General features: G+C 46.7%; 1 protein-coding gene across 1 annotated transcript in view; it reads left to right on the forward strand.

The window, feature by feature from the left end:
- LOC140402442 (heterogeneous nuclear ribonucleoprotein U-like protein 1) overlaps positions 1-22,825 on the forward strand; it is a 94,226-nt gene that overhangs the window by 50,467 nt on the left and 20,934 nt on the right. The window contains exon 7 of the mRNA XM_072490227.1: positions 21,690-21,802. Coding sequence (XP_072346328.1) covers positions 21,690-21,802 — 113 coding nt within the window. The remainder of the gene's footprint in view (positions 1-21,689; positions 21,803-22,825) is intronic.

A 22,825-nucleotide genomic window follows, 5' to 3' on the forward strand; every position in this document is an offset into this window, starting at 1 on the left:
CTTACAACTCTCTGAGTAAAGAACCTACCTCTGACATCTGTCCTATATCTATCTCCCCTCAATTTAAAGCTATGCCCCCTCGTGCTAGACATCACCATCTGAGGAAAAAGGCTCTCACTGTCCACCCTATCCAATCCTCTGAACATCTTGTATGCCTCAATTAAGTCACCTCTTAACCTTCTCTCTAACGAAAACAGCCTCAAGTCCCTCAGCCTTTCCTCATAAGATCTTCCCTCCATACCAGGCAACATTCTGGTAAATCTCCTCTGCACCCTTTCCAATGCTTCCACATCCTTCCTATAATGTGGCGACCAGAATTGCACGCAATACTCCAAATGCGACCGCACCAGAGTTTTGTACAGCTGCAACATGACCTCATGGCTCCGAAACTCAATCCCTCAACCAATAAAACCTAACACACCGTACGCCGCCTTAACAACCCTCTCAACCTGGATGGCAACTTTCAGGGATCTATGTACATGGACACCAAGATCTCTCTGCTCATCCACACTGCCAAGAATCTTACCATTAGCCCAGTACTCTGTCTTCCTGTTATTCCTTCCAAAATGAATCACCTCCCACTTTTCTGCATTAAGCTCCATTTGCCACCTCTCAGCCCAGTGCTGCAGCTTATCTATGTCCCTCTGTAACTTGTAACATCCTTCCGCACTGTCCACAACTCCACCGACTTTAGTGTCATCTGCAAATTTACTCACCCAGCCTTCTACGCCCTCCTCCAGGTCATTTTTAAAAATGACAAACAGCAGTGGCCCCAAAACAGATCCTTGTGGTACACCATTAGTAACGGGACTCCAGTCTGAACATTTCCCATCAACCACCACCCTTTGTCTTCTTCCAGCTAGCCAATTTCTGATCCAAACTGCTAAATCACCCTGAATCCCCATGCCTCCGTATTTTCTGCAGTAGCCTACCCATGGGGAACCTTATCAAACGCTTTACTGAAATCCATATACACCACATCAACTGCTTTACCCTCATCCACCTGTTTGGTCACCTTCTCAAAGAACTCAATAAGGTTTGTGAGGCACGACCTACCCTTCATAAAACCGTGTTGACTGTCTCAAATCAAATTATTCCTTTCCAGATGATTATACATCCTATCTCTTATAAACCTTTCCAAGATTTTGCCCACAACAGAAGTAAGGCTCACTGGTCTATAGTTACCGGGGTTGTCTCTACTCCCCTTCTTGAACAAGGGGACAACATTTGATGTCCTCCAGTCTTCTGGCACTATTCCTGTAGACAAAGATGATTTAAAGATCAAAGCCAAAGGCTCAGCAATCTCCTACCTAGCTTCCCAGAGAATCCTAGGATAAATCCCATCCGGCCCAGGGGACTTATCTATTTTCACACTTTCCAGAATTGCTAACACCTCCTTATGAACCTCAAACCCTTCTAGTCTAGTAGCCTGAATCTCCGTATTCTCCTCGACAACATTGTCTTTTTCCTGTGTGAATACTGGCGAAAAATATTCATTTAGCACCTCCCCTATCTCCTCGGACTCCAGGCACAACTTCCCACTACTGTCCTTGACTGGCCCTACTCTTACCCTAGTCATTCTTTTATTCCTGACATATCTATAGAAAGCTTTAGAATTATCCTTGATCCTACTTGCCAAAGACTTCTCATGTCCCCTCCTGGCTCTTCTTAGCTTTCTCTTTAGGTCCTTCCTAGCTAACGTGTAACTCTCGGGCGCCCTAACTGAACCTTCATGTCTCATCTTTACATAAGCCTCCTTCTTCCTCTTGACAAGTGTTTTGACTGCTTTAGTAAACCACGGTTCCCTTGCTCGACCACTTCCTCCCTGCCTGACAGGTACATACTTATCAAGGACACGCAGTAGCTGTTCCTTGAACAAGCTCCACATTTCCATTGTGTCCCTCCCCAACAGTTTTCCTTTCCATCCGATGCATCCTAAGTCTTGCCTCATCGCATCATTATTTCCTTTCCCCCAGATATAACTCTTGCCCTGCGGTATATACCTATCCCTTTCCATCACTAAAGTAAACGTAATCGAACTGTGGTCACTATCACCAAAGTGCTCACCTACTTCCAAATCTAACACCTGTCCTGGTTCATTACCCAGTACCAAATCCAATATGGCCTCGCCTCTCGTTGGCCTATCTACATACTGTGTCAGGAAACCCTCCTGCACACATTTGGACAAAAATTGCCCCATCTAAAGTACTCAAACTATAGCGTTTCCAGTCAATATTTGGAAAGTTAAAGTCCCCCATAACAACTACCCTGTTGCTTTCGCTCCTATCCAGAATTATCTTTGCAATCCTTTCCTCTACATCTCTGGAACTTTTCGGAGGCCTATAGAAAACCCCTAACAGGGTGACCTCTCCTTTCCTGTTTCTAACCTCAGCCCATACTACCTCAGTAGACGAGTCCTCATCAAATGTCCTTTCTGCCACTGTAATACTGTCCTTGACTAACAATGCCACCCCTCCCCCTCTTTTACCACCTTCCCTGAGCTTACTGAAATATCTAAACCCTGGCACCTGCAACAACCATTCCTGTCCCTGCTCGATCGATGTCTCCGAAATGGCCACAACATCGAAGTCCCAGGTACCAACCCTTGCCACAATTTCACCCACCTTATTCCGGATGCTCCTGGCATTGAAGACACACTTTAAACCACCTTCCTGCCTGCCGGTACACTCCTGCAACTTTGAAACCTTACTCATGACCTCACTACTCTCAACCTCCTGTATACTGGAGCTACAATTCAGGTTCCCAAGCCCCTGCTGAACTAGTTTAAACCCTCCCGAAGAGCATTAGCAAATTTCCCCCCCAGGATATTGGTACCCCTCTGGTCCAGGTGTAGACCATCCCGTTTGTAGAGGTTCCACCGACCCCAGAATGAACCCCAATTATCCAGAAATCTGAAACCCTCCCTGCTGCACCATCCCTGTAGCCACGTGTTCAACTCCTCTCTCTCCCTATTCCTCGTCTCGCTAGCATGTGCTACAGGTAACAACCCAGAGATAATAACTCTGTTTGTCCTAGATCTAAGTTTCCACCCTAGCTCCCAGAATTCCTGCCTTACATCCCTATCTCTTTTCCTACCTATATCGTTGGTACCTATGTGGACCACGACTTGGGGCTGCTTCCCCTCCCCCTTACGGATCCCGAAAACACGATCCGAGACATCACGCACCCTGGCACCTGGGAGGCAACATACCAACCGCGAGTCTCTCTCGTTCCCACAGAATCTCCTATCTATCCCCCTAACTATGGAGTCTCCAGTGACTAATGCCCTACTCCGCACCCCCCTTCCCTTCTGAGCAACTGGGACAGACTCTGTGCCAGAGACCTGTACCCCATTGCTTACCCCTGGTAAGTCGGACGTCTGCAAATTTTCCCTGCAACAGCCAATCAGCAGCTCCGCTCTACTGCCCTCTGCTGGATCTCCGATACATTCATTCTAACTGGTGAGATACAGGATGCCTTATGTGAGAATAATTTTTTCAGTGAGTTAAGTATCCAATTGCCAAATGAGATAGCTTGAAAGTTGTGGCTGTCGCGGTTGCCTTATGAAAGCAATGATGGTGACCACAATATGGTGATTGGGTTACTTGCGTTTTTGTCAGGCACCTATGGCGCATGTGCTGTCTTGCCTGTTCGTTCTGTGACTCATGGCAGCAGCAAAACAGAACAATATTTTTCTATAGTTGACCAGTTAATGCACTTGGCTTTGGATTCAGAGTGACGGGAAGGTGTGTGTGCATAGATTGTAGATGTCCGCTCTCTTCAGGATTGTCCTAGCTCTGCACAATCATTCTGATCAATGCCGGTAATACCTTTGCTGTCATCTCAGTCGACTAAAACCATTTATTAATGCTCATCTTTTGGCTACAGTTAATCTCTGGGGATGCCATCAAACCTTTTGTTCATTTGTGGCATTTTGTTGAGTTGTTTATAGAAATTTGATGTAAGTGATGGGGGTGGGACCATGTATGCCATCAGAAGCAATGGAATTGCTGATTTACCTTTGACTGGGTGAAAACGTTTTTAATTTACCAGATGTATTTTCATCTAATATTGATTCAGTAAATTGATGTCTTATTTGTGCAGTTTGAGGTTTACTGCAAACCATATTAAATTTTTCTGCTCAGGTCTTTTCGAAACATGGATCTTGACAGTAATTTAATTTTATGCAGTATTATTGTTATCGGGAATGATGTGTTTGGCGAGAGAGCTGGGCTGTTTGCACAGGGCTAAATCGCTGGCTTTGAAAGCAGACCAAGGCAGGCCAGCAGCAGCAATTCCCGTACCAGCCTCCCCGAACAGGCGCCGGAATGTGGCGGCTAGGGGCTTTTCACAGTAACTTCATTTGAAGCCTACTTGTGACAATAAGCGATTTTCATTTCATTCGAGAGGTTGTTTCTAGTTGGTTTTCCTGTGCCTTAACGGCTAATCGGAAGTGTTAGTTGGCACCTTGCCTGCCTGTGCTTTTTAAAAAAAAAAACAACAACATTCCTATATAATCACAGAACTATTACAACACAAAAGCAGGCCATTCGGCCCCTTGTCTCCTGCTGACTCCCCAAAGGAGCAGCTTACCCAGTGTCACTCCCAAACCTTCTCTTCCTGGCCCTGCACATTCTTCCTTTCCATATAATCCAATTCCCTCTTCAGTGCCTCTAATGTCTTCAGTGTCTGTATTGAACCTGCCTCCAACACACTCTCAGGCAGTGTATTCCAAATCCCAACCACGTGTGTCAAAAGGTTCCCCCACCCCCACCCCCATGCCTCAGATGCTTCTTTTGCCAGTTACCGTAAATCTGTACCCTCTTATTCTCGATTCCCCCACCAAGGGGAAGATTTTACCTCTCTACTCTGCCCAGGCGCCTCTCTCAGATAATCTCATAACCTTCTCTTCCCCAAGGAACACTCCCAACTTCCCCAATTTATCTACGTAACTGAAGTTCTGAGTGAACCCTGTTTCTATTCTCTCCGACGCTGTTCGCATCTTTCCAAAAGTTTGGCACCCAAAACTGGACACACTATTCCAGTTGAGGCCAAATCAGTGTTTTACACAAGTTTAAAATAGCTTCCTTGCTTGGATGCTGTGTACTTTATTACCCACTCGCTCGACCAGTCCTGCCACCTTTCATTTATGCACATACACACCCAGGTCCCTCTGCTCCTGCACTCCCCTAGAGTTGTACTCCTTATTTTATATTGATCAATTCACGTTTCATCCCATTGAACCTCACCTGCCACGGGCAGCCTAGTGGTTCACACTGCTGCCTCTCCGCGCCAGGGACCCGGGTTCGATCCCGGCCCTGGGTCATTGTCCGTGTGGAATTTGCACATTCTCCCTGTGTTTGTGTGGGTCACATCCCCCACAACCCAAAGATGTGCAGGGTAGGTGGATAGGCCACACTAAATTGTCCCTTCATTGGAAAGAAAAGAACTTCACCTGCCACTTGTCCGCCCATTCCTCCAACTTGTCAGTATCCTTTTGAAGTTCTACATTATCTTTCTCACCGTTCACAATGCTTCATCTGCAAATTTTTTGGCAAGCCACTCCGTTGTATCAGACCACTATGAAGTCTAAAAGGAACAACCAACCGATCACCCAGCATTGGAAGAAGCACTAGAAATGACGACTGCACACCGAACTCCGTCAACCCGACAAGTTCATCCTTACTAACATCCGGGGGCCTGTGACCAGAATTAGGAGAGGTCCTACTGACTAGTCTAGGAACAGCCTGTCATAGTAATTCTCATGGAATCATACCTTACAGACAATGTCCCAGGGGCCATCGTCCCTGGAGTATTGACAACCACGCATTCCTTGTGGAGGTGAAGTCCCATACTCCCATTTAGGGTACCCTCCACGTGTGGCACCACCACTGTGCAAAATGGGATGAATTTCGGTCAAATCTAACAACTCAAAACTGGCCATCCATGAAGCGCTGTGGCCCATCAGCAGCAGCAGAATTGCACACAAACAACCACAATATGTAACCTTGGCTTGGAGTCATACATAGCATAAGGGTTGTGGTTAATCGTGGTCAGTCATCTCAATTCCAGGATATCACTGCAGGAGTTCCTCCGGATAGTGTTTCAGGTCCAACCATCTTCAGTTGCTTCATCAATGATCTTCCCTCTGTGGCAAGATCTGAAGCAGGGATGTTCGCTAATGATTCAGCACATCCGTCCATCTGCAGCGAGATCAGGACAACATTTCGGCTCAAGCTCATGAGTGGCAAGTAACATTCACGCCACACAAGTGCCAGGCAAAGACCACCTATGTCCCCATGGGTTACCATTGACCAGAAACTGAATTGGATTGGCCATATTGTCATGTGAGAGTACCTTTAAGAACTGGATGTTTAAGCAATGTACCTTTAAGAAATGGAGCTTATCATATTACTGAAGTGATGTCAGAGGTTGGGGGGAGCTGAGCTCACTTCTGCTTTTTGAGTTTCAGTTTGAGAAGGCAGCTGGGAGTGTCTGTTTTGCTGTGAGCTGCATGAAGAAACACAGAGCTGGTCTGTTGATTTCTGCAATCCAAAGACTATAAATATGTTGAATGTAACCTAATGTGCTCCTATTTTTGAAGGTTTGAAGTCTTTTGGATGTTTAAAGGAACAGTTTGAAGGATTATTTAGTGTTGTAGTCTTTTGAGATTATCTTTGAAGTAATGGGTGTTAAGATATTCAATGTTTGTTTTTAAAAGGTTAACTTGAGTTCATAGAATAAACATTGTTTTGTTTTAAAAACCACTTGTCCATTTCTGCTGTGTCACACCTGGAGAGTACGCCGTGTGCTTCCCGCACCACAATCTATTACAAGATGTGGGTCGGTTGCACTCCATGAAACACTTTGGGGTTCTGTAAACCCAGACCCATAACAATTGGGGGCTCAAGGGGGACAAAAGTCTATTGATAGGATTGGCTTAACGAACTTAAAGACAGTGAGAGGTGAGCATATTGTGGTTGCTTTTCAGGTGTGGTATTTTAGTTTAAGTGGGAAGTGTGTTGTGGACAATGGCTCTTTCAGAGGCTCAGGAGTTTTTGGGGGTGGACACGGTAACACGCAATACCTTACGGACAGAGACTAAAAGCAGACTGTTAGATTTGGCAAAAGCATTGCAAATTAACATTGCCTGGCAAAATGCGAAAAGCTGAGGTACTGAGCATTTAAATTTGCCTGAGATACATTCTGACTCATTAGAAATGGCAAAGCTCCAGTTGCAGATGAAGCAATTTGAACATGTAAAAGAATTAAAACAGCTTGAATATGTAATGAGGAAAAAAGAAAAGGAGAAAGAAGAAAGAAACAAAGAAAGAGTTAGAGAGGAAAGGGAAAAAGAGAGTTTGAACTTCATAAAATGGCTATGAAACATGAAAATCAGTTAAAATTGGCAGACGCAAAGGGGAACATACAGTTGGATGAGATTGATGAGGAGAGTGAGACAGAGCGTCATAGTCGAAGACGTGGTGGGGATCTATTTAAATATGTCCAAGCATTGCAAGGTTTGACGAGAAGGAGGTAGAAGCTTTTTTCATTTCATTTGAGAAGGTAGCTAAACAAATGAAATGGCCACAGGACATGTGGGTATTACTGATTCAAACAAAGCTGGTAGGTAGAGCTAGTGAAGTGCTTGCATCACTACCGGAGGAGGTATCTGGAACGTATGAGGAGGTGACAAAATCCATCTTGGGTGCATATGAGCTAGTGCCTGAAGCTTACAGACAAAGATTCAGAAATTTAAGGAAAGAATTTGGTCAAACAAACATGAGTTTGAAAGACTCAAACAGAGTAATTTTGATCGATCGATAAGGGCTTTGAAAATAGACCAAACGTATGAAGCTCTCAAGAGAAATTATACTTTTGGAGGAGTTTAAAAATTCAATTCTTGATGTAGTGAGAACTCATGTGGAAGAGCAGAGGCTGCGAGATTAGCAGCAGAAATGGCAGATGATTATGAATTAGTTCATAAATCAAGGCTTGGTTTCCGACATCAGTTTCCGCCGGTGAGGAATAGAAACTGGGGACATGAGAAATAATCAAGTGGTAAAGGTGATCTGATAGGAGATAATAAAGAGAGTGTACCTCAGATTAAAAAAGAAATCCAAGAGGGCGGAAGAGAAATTAAAAGTTTCAAATGTTTTCACTGTAATAAACTAGGCCATGTAAAGTCACAGAGTTGGTGGGTGAAGAAAAGCACTGGGAAGGCTGATGTGGGAAAACAGGATAAGACAGTGGGGTTTGTGAGAGTGGTAAAGGAAAGCCCAAGGGAAGCGAAGGAGGTGCAAACGATTGTACAGCCTGTTCAAGAAATAATTGATAAGAAGGTGCCAGATGTCTTTAAAGAATTTATTTGTGTGGGTAAAGTTTACTCATGTCAGGGGGAACAAGTAAAGAAGTCACAATTTTAAGAGATACAGGAGCTAGTCAATCTTTAATAGTAAGAGATGAGGAATTATGTGGTTTGGTAAGAATGTTGCCAGAAAAGGTGGTAATATGTGGAATTCATGGTGAGAGGAGTAGCGTTCCATTATATAAGGTAAGGTTGAAAGGTCCAGTGAAGTGTGGTGAAGTGGTAGTAGGAGTAATAGAGAAACTATCTTCTCCAGGAATACAGGTTATCTTGGGTAATGATATAGCTGGATCGCAGGTGGGTGTGATGCCTACTGTGGTTGATAAGCCAGTGGAAAATCAGTCATCTGAAGTGTTGAAGGACGAATATCCTGGGATTTTTCTGGATTGTGTAGTAACAATGTCGCAAAGTCACAGGTTAAGACGAGGAGAAATCAAAGAGTGAAGATGAAGTGGAAGTGCAATTATCAGAAACTATTTTTGTTCAAATGATTGAAAAAGAACAAGAACAGGTGGAGGATAAGGCGGATATTTTTAGTTCAGGAAAATTGGCGGAGTTACAACAGAAAGATGTAGAAATAGAACGGATATATCAGAAAGCATACACAGAAGAGGAATCTGAGAGTATACCAGAGTGTTATTACCGTAAAAGTGATGTCTTGATGAGAAAATGGAGACCTGTACATATGCAGGCGGATGAAAAGTGGGCAGAAGATCATCAAGTAGTATTAGGTAGGGTATAGAAAGGAGGTGTTGCGAGTGGCTCATGAGGTACCAGTGGGAGGTCATTTGGGGATAATGAAAACTCAAGCTAAAATCCAGAAACATTTTTATTGGCCTGGACTACATAAAGATGTAGTTACATTTTGTAATCATGTCACACATATCAAGTGACAGGGAAACCTCGCAGTGATAAAACCAGTGCCTTTAATACCCATTCCAGCATTTGAGAAACGTTTTACAAGGGTCCTAATTGATTGTGTAGGACCGCTTCCTAAAACAAAAAGTGGGAATCAATATCTTTTGACTATAATGGATGTGTCTACTAGGTTTCCAGAGGCCATTCCAGTACGTAATATTACAGCTAAAAAGATTGTGGAGGGGTTACTTAAATTCTTTACTAGATGTGGACTACCCACAGAAATTCAGTCGGATCAAGGATCAAATTTTACCTCAAAGTTATTCAAAGAAGCTATGGATAGCTTAAGAATAAAACAATTTAAATCAACTGCGTACCATCCAGAATCGCAGGGAGCGTTAGAAAGGTGGCATCAGACATTAAAGACAATGTTGAGGGCTTATTGTCAAGATTATCCAGAGGATTGGGATAAAGGAATTCCATTCGTACTGTTTGCAATTCGGGATGCACCTAATGAGTCTACCAAATTTAGTCCTTTTGAACTAATTTTTGGTCAGGTAAGAAGACCACTTAAATTGATTAAAGAAAAATTGGTGGGTGAGAAATCGAAAATTACACTATTGGATTAAGTGTCAAATTTTAGGGAATGATTAAATAGAGCAGGTGAATTGGCTAGACAACATTTGAAAGTTGCATAAAATGTGATGAATCGAGTAGCGGACAAGAAATCCAAAGTTTGTAGTTTTGCCAGTGGGGATAAAGTTTTAGTGTTGTTACCAGTGGAAGGGGAGCCTTTAAAAGCTAGGTTTTGTGGACCGTATCAGATTGAAAGGAAATTAAGTGAGGTGAATTATGTGGTAAAAACGCCAGATAGAAGGAAGACTCACCGAGTGTGTCATGTGAATATGCTTAAAAGGTACTTTGAAAGGGAAGGAGAGAAAAAGGAGGTTTTAATGATTCTGACTCAAAGTGACAAACCAAGTCCAGATGACTGTGAATTTGACATACCTCAAATTAAATTGGAAAATGAGGATGTTCTTAAAAATTGGGATGAATTGTTAAGTTACCTTCCAGGGAGACTTCCGGTTGCGGCTATGCGGAGCTAAGCCACACGATTCGGCAGCTTCCGCGAACATGGACTTTCGGGCTCTATAGAAGAGCCCCAACGGAATTTTTTTTACAGCCAACCCGTGGGGAAGAGAGGAGAGAGGTCCCCTACTAACTTGTATGGACCGGACCCGCAGCGAAACGGCCAAAAAAGTGGCATTGGAGCAGCGGGAGAAGAGAGGGAAAACAAGTAAAATGGCGGCGGCCGGGGACAAAGAGGAGATGCAGGAATTCATCAAGCGCTGCTTCGAGGAGCTGCGTAAGGAGATGGTGGCGCCTATGTTGGCAATAACTGAAGGACTTGGGGCAACCCAGAAAGCCCACGAGGTGAAGATCCAGGAAAAAGTGAGTGAGAATGAGGACGAGCTCTTGGGCCTGGTAGTGAAAGTGGAACGGCACGAGGCGCTACACAAGACGTGGGCGGGAAGACTCGAAGACCTGGAGAACAGGTCGAGGAGAAATAATCTGAGGATCCTGGGTCTCCCAGAAGGAGTGGAGGGGGCCGACGCCGCGGCATACGCGGGCACGATGATCGGGGCGCTGATGGGCGCGGAGGCGCCACCCGGGGTTGCTGGAGCTGGAAGGGGCGCACCGGGTGCTGGCGAGGAAGCCCAAGGCAAATGAGCCGCCAAGGGCGATGGTGGTGAGATTTCACCAGTTTACGGACAGAGAGAGGATCCTGAAATGGGCCAAGAAGGAGCGGAGCAGCAAGTGGGACAATGCTGAGATCAGAATATACCCGGACTGGAGCACGGAGGTCGCTACGTGGAGAGCGGGTTTCAACCGGGCCAAAGCGGTGCTGCATCGGAAAGGAGTGAAATTCGGAATGTTGCAGCCAGTGCGACTGTGGGTTACACATAATGGCCAACACCATTACTTCGAAACGCCCGAAGAGGCGTGGACCTTTATACTAACTGAAAAGTTGGACTCTAATTGAGGGTTTGTGAGGGTGGGGGGTGTTTGAGGGTTGAAGTATGATGGTTGTTGTATATAGGGGGGCAATCACGCGCAGGGAATGTTATATGGCCTGGGGGAGAGAGACAAGGCCGCGACAGGAGCTGCGCCAGAGGGGGCGGGGCAGGCTTTGGAAAGCGACGGGTTTTTTTCCCGCGCGCAGGAAGAAAGGCGGGAAGGGGAATGAAGGAACGTATATTGATGGGGAGACTCCCACACGGGGGGGGTCAAAGGGATGGCGGGTGAAGCCGGGGTCAGCTGACTTACGGGAGTGATATGGGGGGGGGGGGGGGGAGGGGAGCAAAAAAGCTAGACAGGGATCGGGGGGGGGAGGGGTGGGGGGGAAAAAAGGGTTGCTGCTGCACTGGCCAAAATTGAATGGGACACAGAAGAGGTGGTCAGGACGGAGGACTGGAGGGCGAGGGAGACGCAAACACTGGATTGGCCCAGAAAAGGAGATGGCTAGTCGGCGGGGGCGGGGGCTGAGAGTCCCTCCAATCCGGCTGATAACCTGGAACGTGAGGGGCCTGAACAGGCCGGAGAAGAGGGTTCGAGTGTTCGCGCACTTGAAGGGACTGAAGGCAGACGTGGCAATGCTCCAAGAGACACACCTGAAGGTGGTGGACCAGGTCAGGTTAAGAAAGGGATGGGTAGGACAGGTATTTCACTCGGGATTAGACGCGAAAAATAGAGGGGTGGCAATTCTGGTGGGAAAGCATGTGTCATTTGAGGCCAAGACTATCGTAGCGGATAATGGAGGGAGATATGCGATGGTGAGCGGTAGGCTGCAAGGGACGAGGGTGGTGTTGGTAAATGTATACGCCCCGAACTGGGATGATGCTGGATTTATGAAGCGTATGTTGGGGCGCATTCCGGACCCGGAGGTAATGGGAGGGGACTTTAATACAGTGCTGGACCCAGCACTGGACCGCTCCAGATCAAGGACGGGAAGGAGGCCGGCGGCGGCCAAGGTGCTCAGGGGGTTTATGGATCAGATGGGGGGGGAGTGGACCCATGGAGGTTTGCAAGACCGCAGGCCAGGGAATTTTCTTTCTTTTCCCACGTGCACAAGGCCTACTCCCGGATAGATTTCTTTGTTCTGGGCAGGGCGCTCATCCCGAGGGTGGAGGGGGCGGAGTATTCGGCCATAGCCGTTTCGGACCATACCCCGCACTGGGTGGAAATGGGGCTGGGAGAGGAGAGGGACCAACGCCCACTGTGGCGGCTGGACGTGGGACTGCTGGCAGATGAGGTGGTGTGTGGGAAGGTGAGGGAGTGTATCGAAAGGTACTTGGAGGCCAACGACAACGGGGAGGTGCGAGTGGGGGTGGTATGGGAGGCGGTGGTCAGGGGAGAGCTAATCTCCATCAGGGCTCAAAGGGAGAAGACAGAGGGCAGGGAAAGGGAAAGGTTAGTGGGGGAGATTTTGCGAGTGGACAGGAGATACGCAGAGGCCCCGGAGGAAAGATTACTTGGGGAAAGGCGACGGCTCCAGACGGAGTTTGACCTGATGACCACAGGGAAGGCGGAGGCACAGTGGAGGAAGGCGCAGGGGACGACCTACGAGTACGGGAAAAGGCCAGTCGGATGCTGGCACACCAGCTCCGTAAGAGGATGGCAGCGAGGGAAATAGGGGGAATCAAAGATGGAGGGGGAGCCACGGTTCAGAGTGCAACGAACATAAACAAGGTATTCAAGGCCTTCTATGAAGAGCTGTACTGATCCCAGCCCCCAGGAGGGGATGAGACGATTCCTAGACCAACTGCGGTTCCCGAGGGTGGAGGAGCAAGAGGTGGCTGGTTTGGGGGCACCAATCAGGTTGGAGGAGCTGAGTAAGCGTTTGGGGAGCATGCAGGCGGGGAAAGCCCCAGGGCCGGACGGGTTCCTGGTGGAGTTCTACAGAAAGTATGTGGACCTGTTGGCCCCGCTACTAGTGAGGACCTTTAACGAGGCAAGAGAGGAGGGGACCCTGCCCCCGACAATGTCGGAGGCGACAATTTCCTTGATTCTGAAGCGAGACAAGGACCCACTGCAATGTGGGTCATACGGGCAGATTTCGCTCCTTAATGTGGACGCTAAGTTATTGGCAAAAGTGCTGGCCACGAGGATTGAGAACTGTGCCCCGGGGTGATTCATGAGGACCAGACGGGATTCGTAAAGGGCAGGCAATTAAATACCAATGTGCGGCGGCTCTTAAACGTGATAATGATGACATCGGAGGAGGGAGAGGCGGAGATAGTGGCAGCTATGGACGCGGAAAAGGCCTTTGACCGAGTAGAGTGGGAGTACCTCTGGGAGGTGTTGCGTAGGTTTGGGTTCGGGGGAGGGTTTATTAGCTGGGTTAAGCTCCTTTACAGCGCCCCGGTGGCGAGTGTGGTGATGAACCGGCGGAGGTCGGAGTACTTTCGGTGGTACCGAGGAACGAGGCAGGGGTGCCCCCTGACCCCCCCTGTTGTTTGCATTGCCGATCGAACCCATGGCCATATCACTGAGGGAGTCCAATAAATGGAGGGGGGTGGTCCGCGGGAGAGAAGAGCATCGGGTGTCGCTATACGCGGATGACCTGCTGCTGTACGTGGCGGACCCAATGGAGGGGATGGTGGAGGTCATGCAGACTCTGAGGGAGTTTGGGGAGTTCTCGGGCTATAAGCTCAATGTAGGGGAGAGTGAGCTTTTTGTACTACAGGCAGGGGACCAAGAAAGAGGGATAGGGGACTTACCGCTGAGGAGGGCGGTGGGGAGTTTTCGGTATCTGGGGATCCAGATAGCCAGGAGTTGGGGGGCCCTACACAAATTGAATCTGACGAGGTTGGTGGACCAAATGGAGGTGGACTTCAAAAGATGGGACATGTTGCCGCTCTCGTTGGCAGGTAGAGTGCAGTCGGTCAAAATGGTGGTCCTTCCGAGGTTTTTGTTTGTGTTTCAGTGCCTTCCCATCATGATCACCAAGGGTTTTTCAAGAGAGTAGGTAGGAGTATTATGGCGTTTGTGTGGGCGAATAAGATGCCGAGGGTAAGGAGAGGGTTCCTGGAACGCAGTAGGGACCGAGGAGGGCTGGCGCTGCCAAACCTAGGGAGCTACTACTGGGCAGCAAATGTGGCGATGCTCCGCAATGGGTTATGGAGGGAGAGGGGACGGCATGGAAGAGGATGGAGATGGCGTCCTGTAAAAGAACGAGCTTGGGGGCGTTGGTGACGGCACCGCTGCCGCTCTCGCCATCAAAGTATACCACGAGCCCGGTGGTGGCGGCAACGTTAAGGATCTGGGGCCAGTGGAGACGGCACAGGGGTGCAGTGGGACCCTCCGTGTGGTCCCCGATCAGGGGTAACCACCGGTTTGTCCCGGGGAAGATGGACGGGGGGGTTCCAGGACTGGCATCGGGCGGGGATTAGAAGAATGGGGGACCTGTTCATTGATGGGACATTTGCGAGCCTAGGGGCACTGGAGGAGAAGTTTGAGTTACCCCCGGGAAATGCATTTAGATATATGCAGGTGAGGGCTTTTGTGAGGCGACAGGTCAGGAAATTCCCGTTGCTCCTGACACAAGAAATTAAAGACCGGGTGATCTCGGGTGTATGGGTCGGGGAGGGCAAGGTTTCAGCAATACACCAAGAGATGAAAGAAGAGGGGGAAGTCCTAGCAGAAGAGTTGAAGGGTAAATGGGGGGAGGAGTTGGGGGAGGAGATCGAGGAAGGTTTGTGGGCTGATGCCCTGGGTAGGGTTAATTCCTCCTCATGTGCCAGGCTCAGCCTGATACAATTTAAGGTGGTTCACAGAGCGCACTTGACGGGGGCGAGGTTGAGTAGGTTCTTTGGAGTAGAGGATAGGTGTGGAAGGTGTTCAGGGTGTCCGGCGAACCATGTCCACATGTTTTGGTCATGCCCGGCACTGGAGGGGTTCTGGAGAGGAGTGGCGGGAGCAATATCTCAGGTGGTGAAAGTCCTGGTCAAGCCAAGCTGGGGGCTAGCAATATTCGGAGTAGGGGATGAGCCGGGAGTGCAGGAGGCGAAAGAGGCCAGCATTCTGGCCTTTGCGTCCCTAGTAGCCCGGCGAAGGATCTTGCTAATGTGGAAGGAGGCGAAGCCCCCCAGCCTGGAGGCCTGGGTAAACGACATGGCTGGGTTCATAAAGCTGGAGAGGATTAAGTTTGCCTTGAGAGGGTCTGCGCAGGGGTTCTACAGGCGGTGGCAACCGTTCCTAGACTACCTCGCGGAGCGTTAGAGGAAGGTCGGTCAGCAGCAGCAACCCTGGGGGGGGGGGGGGGGGGGGGGGTGGATGAGCAGGAGATAACATGGAGGGTGGGGGAAACTGGCACGTGCGGGCGAGAGCCAGTGTATAAAGCTATGTAAATATACCATTTTGCCATGTATATATCTTGCTCAGTGCAATTTTGTTACCGGGGGGGGGTTATTGTTTGTAAGGGGAAAAAATTGTGTTGTTAAAAAACTTTAATAAATATATATATTTTTTAAAAGTTACCTTCCAGAGGAAAAACAAACTGACCTGAAAGAGTTATTGATATCACAAGGGCAAGTTTGTAGAGATTAATTGGGAAGTACTAAAATGGCTATACATGGTGTGGATGTGGGAAATGCTGTTCCTATCAAGCAACATCTATATAGACTTCATCCGTTAAAATTGGCACAGGTTAACAAAGAGATTGAGAGTGTGCTTAAAAATGGCATAATTGATGTGGGTTGCAGCCAATGGCGCTCACCCATAGTGACGGTACCTAAACCAGACAGTACCCAACGGTTGTGTGTGGACTATAGAAAGATGAATGCAGTTACAAGAACGGACTCTTATCCCACGTTTGCAGGATTGCATTGAGAAAGTGGGACAATCCGCTTTTATTTCCAAATTGATTTTACTTAAAGGTTTACTGGCAGGTATCTTTATCCGAAAGGGCGAAGGAGATTTCAACTTTTGTGACTCCAGGCGGTATATACCAATTCAAAGTTATGCCATTTGGCATGAAAAACGCCCCAGCCTCATTTCAGCGGTTAACTAATCCAGTCGTTTCAGGATTACCCAATTGTGCGGTATATATCGACGATCTGGTAGTTTTCAGCCAGACATGGAAAGAACATTTAAAACATCTTATGGAGTTATTCGATCAACTTCAAGAGGCGGGTTTGGTGATAAACCTAGCCAAAAGTGAATTTGGAAAAGCCCAAGTCCCTTTCCTTGGCCATACAATCAGACAGGGTCGTGAAAACGAAAGTTATTGGGGAGTTTCCGATACCCTCGACACGACGGGAAATAATGCAATTTCTTGGTATGAGTGGATTTTACTGGAAATTTGTACCAAATTTTAGAAGTGTGGTCGCTCTACTGGCGGACTTGCTCAAGAAGCGTAACAAATTCCAGTGGACAGCGGAGTGTCAACAGGCATTTGACGGCCTGAAGGCTGTGTTAACCACTGCTCCTGTGTTAGTCATCCCAAATTATACCAAACCATTCAAAGTGGTGGTTGATGCGAGTGATGTGGGCGTAGGTGCGGTGCTTCTAAAAGACGACGACGAAGGGCTAGAGCGTCCTGTTGGTTATTTTTCAAAGAAATTGAATTCTCACCAGAAAAAATATTCGATGATTGAGAAGGAGACTTTGAGTCTGGTGCTGGCTTTGCAACATTTTCACATTTCTGTGACCAGAAATCCGTCTGACACCGTTATATATACTGATGATAGAATTTACAGAGCAGAAGAAGGCCATTCGGACCATCGAGTCTGCACCGGTCCTTACAAAGAGCACCCTACTGAAGCCCATGTATCCACCCTATCCCAGTAACCCCCCCTTAACATTTTTCGGACACTAAGGGCAATTTAGCGCGGCCAATCCACCTAACCCGCACATCTTTGGACTGTGGGAGTAAACCGGAGCACACGGAGGAAACCCACGCAGACACGGGGAGAACGTGCAGACTCCGCACAGACAGTGACCCAGCCGGGAATCGAACCTGGGACCCTGGAGCTGTGAAGCAACTGTGCTAACCACTATGCTACCGTGCTGATCATAATCCGTTGATGTTTTTAGAGCAATTCCGGAATAACAATGCGAGGCTGTTTCGCTGGAGTTTATTGTTACTGCCATTTCATATACAAATAGTACATGTGACAGGATGGGAAAACGTGATAGCCGATGTTTTGTCACGAATGTGATGAATGGAAGGATTTTGGTTGGAGGAAGAAGAACGGGGCGGAAATGAGCTATATTATTATACCTGTTTGCGTGTGTTTTTTTTAAAAACCGGTAAAGTGTTTTTACTGTGTGCATTTCTTAATTGATGGTGCAAAGGTGAAAAATGAAACCATCTTGAAGTTGATGATTTATTTATTTTTTCTTTGGGGGGGGGGGGGGGTCATGTGAGAGTACCTTTGAGAAATGAATGTTTAAGCAATGTACCTTTAAGAAACGGAGCTGATCATATTACTGAAGTGATGTCAGAGGGTGGGGGAGCAGAGCTCACTTCTGCTTTTTGAGTTTCAGCTTGAGAAGGCAGCTGGGAGTGTCTGTGTGTTTTGCTGTGAGCTGCATGAAGAAACACAGAGCTGGTCTGTTGATTTCTGCAATCCAAAGACTATAAATATATTGAATGTAACCTAATGTGCTCCTATTTTTGAAGGTTTGAAGTCTTTTGGATGTTTAAAGGAACAGTTTGAAGGATTATTTAGTGTTGTAGTCTTATGAGGTTATCTTTGAAGTAATGGGTGTTAGATATTCAATGCTTGTTTTTAAAAGGTTAACTTGAGTTTATAGAATAAACATTGTTTTGTTTTAAAAACCACGTGTCCAGTTCTGCTGTGTCACACCTGGAGAGTACGCCGTGTGCTTCCCACAACGCAATCTATTACAAGCTGTGGGTCGGTTGAACTCCACGAAACACTTTGGGGTTCTGTAAACCCGGACCCATAACAATATAAATACCCTGGCTCCTAGGTTGGGAATTCTGTTACCAGTAACTCACCACCTACCTCCCCAAAGCTTGTCCATCTACAAGACGCAAGTCAAGATGGTGATGAAATACTCTCCACTTGCCTGGATGGGTTTGGATTTGTTTATTGTCACATGTATCGAGCTACAATGAAAAGTATTTTTTTTCCGTGCAGCTCAAACAGATCATTTAGTACCTGAAAAGAAAATACGTAATAGGGCAACACACGGTACACAATGAAAATACATAGACACCGGCACCGCGTGCAGCTCGGGAAGCTCAACCCATCCAGGACAAAGCAGCCCGCTTGTTTGGCAGCCCATCCACCACCTTAAATATTCACATTCCCTGTCACTGATGCACGGTAGCAGCAGTGTGTGTACTATCTACAAGATTCACTGCAGCAACTCACCAAGGCTCCTTTGACAGCACCTTCCAAATTCGCAACCTCAACCACTCTAGAAGCACAATGACAGGAGACACGTGTGGACAATGCCACCTGCATGTTAATCCTTGAGTCTCACCATCCTGACTTGGAGCTATATCACCATTCCTTCCCTGTTGCTCAGTCAAAATCCTGAACATTCTCCCTAACAGCGCTGTGGGTGTGCCTACATCATTTGGGACTGCAGCCGTTCGAGATCACGGCTTATCATCACCTTCTCAGGGGCCATCAGGAATGGGCAATAAATGTTGGGTGTAACCAGGGACACCCAGATCACATGGACAAAATTTAATTTAAAAATACTACAGTGGAACTTTTGTTGTGTACAACTAGGAACAACCAACTTTTTGACTTTGCCTATGCCTGACTTAATTAGAATAATAATCGCTTATTGTCACAAGTCGGCTTCAATGAAATTACTGTGAAAAGCCCTGAGTCGCCACATTCCGGCGCCTGTTCGGGCAGGCCTGTGCATGAATTGAACCCACGCTGCTGGCATTGTTAGGCATTGTAACTCAGCTGTTTAGCCCACTGTGCTAAACCAGCCCCGTAAACGTTTAATGGGAGAAGGAACCTTGTAGTTAATGTCTTTGTATGTGATGCGGACTGTAGCACAGTGGTTAGCACTGTTGCTTCACAGCGCCAGGGTCCCAGGTTCGATTCCCGGCTTGGGTCACTGTTTATGCCGAGTCTGCACGTTCTCCCCGTGTCTGCGTGGATTTCCTCCAGGTGCTCCGGTTTCCTCCCACAAGTCCCGAAAGACGTGCTTGTTAGGTGAGTTGGACATTCTGAATTCTCCCTCTGTGTACCCGAACAGGCGCCGGAGTGTGGCGACTCGGGGATTTTCACAGTAATTTCATTGCAGTGATAATGTAAGCCTACTTGTGACACTAATAAAGATTATTATTTGTTTTGGAGGAGAATATGTGAATATTATAATCTTCATAGCGGTTAGATAAATATCCTGCCCTTGCTATATTTCCTCTGCCGCACTGGTTTCATTCTAGGTAAGCGATTGGTAGTGATCTTGTCAGACTTTTTATCCTGGTATCTGGTACACGTTGACCGTTGGGGTGACTAGTTTATTTAACTCTTAACTATGTTGAAATTCTCTGCGTGGTTGAACGCACTTTGGTAGTTTACATCGAATTGGGCTGTTGTCCATCTCTGCAGGATGTGTGTTGTTGAGATGCGCTCTTCTAAAGTGGATTCTTCTGTCTTGTGAGAAAAACCGACAATACTGTATACAGGACCAAAAACTGACTGACCGTTATCCAGTTTAAAAACAGCCCGATCCGAGCAGCTTTTTCAGCATTTTGACCCAGATTTTCACCATCTGCAGTGTTATTTTATCACCTACTTTCTTTCTCATTTGATGGTGGTAGTGCAAGGTAATTTTAACTCTTCAATCTTTGAGTGAATAAGCTGGTTCCCGTCCTTGCAACTGAGGTGGCGATTTATGCGGTAATGGCCTGAGGACCTTGATGTGACGTTACTCCTTTTCCAGCATTCTTAGATCTTACTTTTGCTTCAACTCCATAAGTCTTGCCCATGTGTGTCACTTAAATAAAAAAGTTTTGCATTTGATCCAATTCCGTGTTCTTTTATGGATTCCGTGTTTCCCCGCTCTCAGGAAAGTCCAATCAATTTCTCTTTCTTGATTGACAAATTCCAGGGGAAATAGGAGTTGATTTTCCTTTATGGAAGTTAGGGCACCAGTGGGTTTTGCTTAGGATGAGTATTGGCTTTGGTAAGAGTTGGGAGAGTCTTCAGCTGGGATTTTCTGCACAATCCACTGCGTGTTTCGTCGAAGTGGCCCATCATCGGCTGGCGGTGAGAGCTTCTGGTCCCACCGTTGCCAACAGGATTTCCCGTTGAATGCACCACAGGGAAACCCACGACGGAGGTACGCTGTTGGCGGGTCTGGCCTTTGCAAATTTGTTTTGAAGGTGAATTTGATGATTAGGAACTGCCCATGGAAGTTAGAAGCACCCTCTGCCAGGTCAAAGAATCCTGTGAGCTTTGTTTGGACTGGAGGCTACAACTTGCAATGGCTGTGTCGATTTGAAGGTTATGCCTCGCAAATAATAAACCGTATAAATGGATCATGTGTACATATTTTGCACAATCAAGTTGAGCTTACCTCAAACCGTGGGTGAAGGGTCTAAGTGTATTGCTAGTTTATTTTAAAACTGTAAGCCAAAGATTAAAACAAATCAACCTACTAATTTGAGTGACAGATTTGTCGAAACCTGGGTTCTTGCCAGTCTACCTACAGACCAAATTATTTTCTCCTCTGCATTAAATAGGCGTTCGCTCTTTCCTGGATCTCCCAAGGACCAGCGATATCCTGGCCCGTGTTTCTTGTCCTTTTGTCATATTGAGGTGCATTGGCGCCCTGCTGCATAAACTGCTGCAATTCAGTAAATGTTTGCCTTGCGCTTTAAGAATCAACGTTCCCAATTTGCGGGCCTTCACCTCCTTGGCTAAACTCCTCTGATGTCTTTTCTGCCACGAGCTGCGATTAGAATTGTATGTTTGACATTTGTACCAACTATTCGAAAAGTTGTTACTGGGGCCAAGATATGTTGCAGTCGATGAATTATTATTTGTCTTCCGTAATGCAGAAGTCGGTGCTTATCTGTATATTTATTTCTCCATGAGCCTGGATCCAATATATTTACAAACCTCTACGAGCCTATAGCATGCCTGATACCAGTTATTGTTTATTAAGGCAAATAATTCTGTGACGAGGGGATGTTGTAATATTTTCATGACTGGCAGTGACTCTGGGGCAGTTGAACCACAGCACGTGGTCCTCACTCAGTTAGCACTCTGAGGTTACGTCGTGGATTGCAGGATGAGATTGGTAAGTTGTAGTAGTATCAGGACTCAACTGACCAGAGAAACCCCTCCGTAAAGATACTTGATTTGGAGTTGCATGCAAATGCAATGCACCCATGTGAGATTTCACTTTTTATTGAAGCGGCCTGTCGGGTGACAAATTGACTCTATCGTTTTAGGTGAGGAGGAATTCTCGTTTGGGTTTGGAGGGACTGGAAAGAAATCAACAAACTGCAAGTTTCTGGACTATGGAGAGCGATTTTCTGAGAACGATGTGATGGGGTGTCTAATCGTAAGTGTTACAAATTTGCTTTGAATTATAATTTGTCAGTACTTTTTCACTCTGGGCTACGAGTAGTTTATTTCTCTGTTTTATGCAGAGTGATTGCAGACGGTTTCATTGGGTGTTGGAAATTTATGCCAAAGGTGCTCTTAAAGTTATTCTTCAAACTGTTCAATTAGAATTTAAACAGCACAGAAAGAGGCCATTCAGCCCATCTGGCCCCTGTCGGTTATCAAGTTCCTATCTATTTAAAAAAATATATATAAATTTGGAGTCCCCAATTCTTTTTTTTTCCCAATTAAGGGGCAATTTAGCCAATCCACCTACCGTGCACATCTTTTTGTGTTGTGGGGGTGAGATACTGGGAGAATGTGCAAATTTCAAATGGACAGTGACCCTCGTCCGGGATCGAAGGCGGGTCCTCGGTGCTGTAAGGCAGCAGTGCTAACCACTGCGCCAACCGTGCCGCCCCCGTTCCTATCGATTCTAATCCCATTTTCCAGCACATGGCCTGTAGCCTTGCATGCTATGGCATTTCAAAATACTTCTTAAATATTGTGAGGGTTCCCGCCTCTACCACACTTTCAGGCAGAGAATTCCATATTCCCACCACCCTCTGGCTGTAAAAGACTTTCCTCGTATCCCCTCTAAACCTCCAGCCCCTGACTTTACACCCATGTCCCCTCGTTATTGGCCCCTCTGCTAAGGGGTAAAGTTCCTTCCTATCCACCTTATCTATGCACTTTATTAGGTCCCCCACCCCCTCCTCTCTGCTCCAAGGAAAACAACCTCAACCTATCCAGTCTCTATTGATAGCTGAAACTTATTTGATTTGTTTTTCCTGATTTGAAATATCTTTTTTGGAGTTTTGTTCTGATGTATGGTTTTGAATGTTAGTTTTCAGACTGGTGAAACAGATCAGAATGAGATTTGACTACTCGTCATATCAACTTGGTATCTCCTATAAAACTGTCCTGCGAAAAGAGATTTTTGTGATGTTCACGCAAGGATTTTAAGCTACTGTTCTGATAT

This window comes from Scyliorhinus torazame, chromosome 25, assembly GCF_047496885.1.
Source record: "Scyliorhinus torazame isolate Kashiwa2021f chromosome 25, sScyTor2.1, whole genome shotgun sequence".
NCBI classification, from domain to species: domain Eukaryota; kingdom Metazoa; phylum Chordata; class Chondrichthyes; order Carcharhiniformes; family Scyliorhinidae; genus Scyliorhinus; species Scyliorhinus torazame.